This window comes from Aplysia californica, unplaced genomic scaffold (assembly GCF_000002075.1).
Source record: "Aplysia californica isolate F4 #8 unplaced genomic scaffold, AplCal3.0 scaffold00161, whole genome shotgun sequence".
NCBI classification, from domain to species: Eukaryota; Metazoa; Mollusca; class Gastropoda; order Aplysiida; family Aplysiidae; genus Aplysia; species Aplysia californica.
The window spans coordinates 1,135,326-1,137,023 of record NW_004797431.1 but is presented as its reverse complement, the minus strand read 5'-3'; the positions used below and the strand labels follow the sequence as shown (position 1 = coordinate 1,137,023).

General features: G+C 41.8%; 1 protein-coding gene across 1 annotated transcript in view; it reads right to left on the bottom strand.

The window, feature by feature from the left end:
• LOC101845464 (baculoviral IAP repeat-containing protein 6) overlaps window positions 1–1,318 on the bottom strand; it is a gene marked incomplete in the record, with an annotated part of 131,221 nt that extends 129,903 nt beyond the window's left edge. The window contains 1 exon segment of the mRNA XM_035969592.1: window positions 928–1,318. Within this exon segment, the coding sequence (XP_035825485.1) occupies window positions 928–1,126 (199 nt within the window).
• Between the last annotated feature and the right edge of the window lie 380 nt (window positions 1,319–1,698).

Below are 1,698 nucleotides of genomic sequence, written 5' to 3'. Positions count from 1 at the left end.
CCCCCCCCGCATTAACACCATACACACACACACGCGCACACTCACACGGCACACACACATACACACACACACACACAAAAACAAACAAACACACACACACACAGACCACTCCATTCGCAATAATAAGTAAATAGGTCAATTTCTGAATGTTTTGCACTCAAATTGTTCTTTGCACCTGCACATTGGTACAAATTATCAAATATTTTTTATCAGGTTGTATCATTTCATACTAAACCAAGCTCATTTGAAAGATTTTGTATAGAAAAATAGAAGTCTTGTTTCCTGAAGTTATCCTTTCAAGCTCCTCAATTTTTTAGATAATTTCATTGGCCGAACATCTAGATCTAGACTACCAACTTTTGGCGAGTTTTGAACGTATGCCTCGGTTACAAACCAACGCAGGCGGTAAGAAGAAGGCCACAAACGCACACAAACTCAAGCAGACTGACGCACATACACCTGAGTTGAGCTACATGAATGCGGATCCGACTCGGGACCCGAATTCAAGGGGAGATGGTGCGCTGAGCCAAGGGCTAGATCTAGACTGACGCGGGACCAGAACGCAGGCGAGGTGCCGAAATAGGCTTATCGGGCAACATAAACCCAGCCCCCGCAGGACAAGGGTACGAATGGAATCTACAAGATCACCCCGGCCTTTACTCTACTCGTATCACACATGATCAGGCCAGAGTCAGAAAAAATTATCTATGATATTGAAGGGTGGTACAGAAAGATGATATTATTACTAGATTTAATTTTGGTAAGCTGTAATTTTCATTCCTGCATTGTAGAGTCGTAGTTCCACTTTTAGTTTAGAGCTACAGTCCTTCACAGTACAGTCACTATCTAAACCTGAAACAACAGCAGTAGGCAACACAGTCAGCAGTCAGTCACAAAACTAAAACTCTCGTGAATAACACTACTCACCAGACAGATCCGACTTCTGCAGAAAGGCCCCTGAAAGAGCATCAATGACTGTGACATGATCCTTTGATAACAAAATGACGGCATTTAATGACGAATTGTAAGTGATTTGAGAGGTACTGGCATCAACCGATAAACAACCATCTTCGCGGATATTCCACAGTTTCTCAGTGTCCGCCGCCATTACTACTCCAGTGACCATTCCAGTGACGTCACGTCTAAACTAAAAATTCAGAATTCCGATTTCAGCACTGTTTTTAAAAGAAATGTAGGGAAGCGTAAACTATCATTAAAGCAACTTAAAATTATTTCCATACACCAAACAATGTTCTTGATAAGACAGAAATAGGATTACAACATTTTGTTTCATCTAGGCTACGTTTATATAATAGATACGAGGAAATTTAATGACGTCACTTATTCATCAGAATATATACAAAATAGAATATAACGGGATTTAACGAATCAATTCTTATACTCTTCGTGGTGGACACTCTCTCTCTCTCTCTCTCTCTCTCTCTCTCTGTGTGTGTGTGTGTGTCTCTGTGTGTGTGTGTGTGTGTCTCTGTGTGTATGTGTGCGCGTGCGCACGTGTGTGTGTGTGTGTGTGTGTATCTATCTATCTGTCTATCTCTCTGTCTCTATTTCTATCTCTCAGTATTCCGCAGGGGTATCAAATTTAAGCCTGGGTGAGCTCGGACCCCATCAAGTAGGCCTAGGCTATTCCATACATGATATGAACAAAAAAGGTTTCAAATGTTAGGGGGGGGGGGT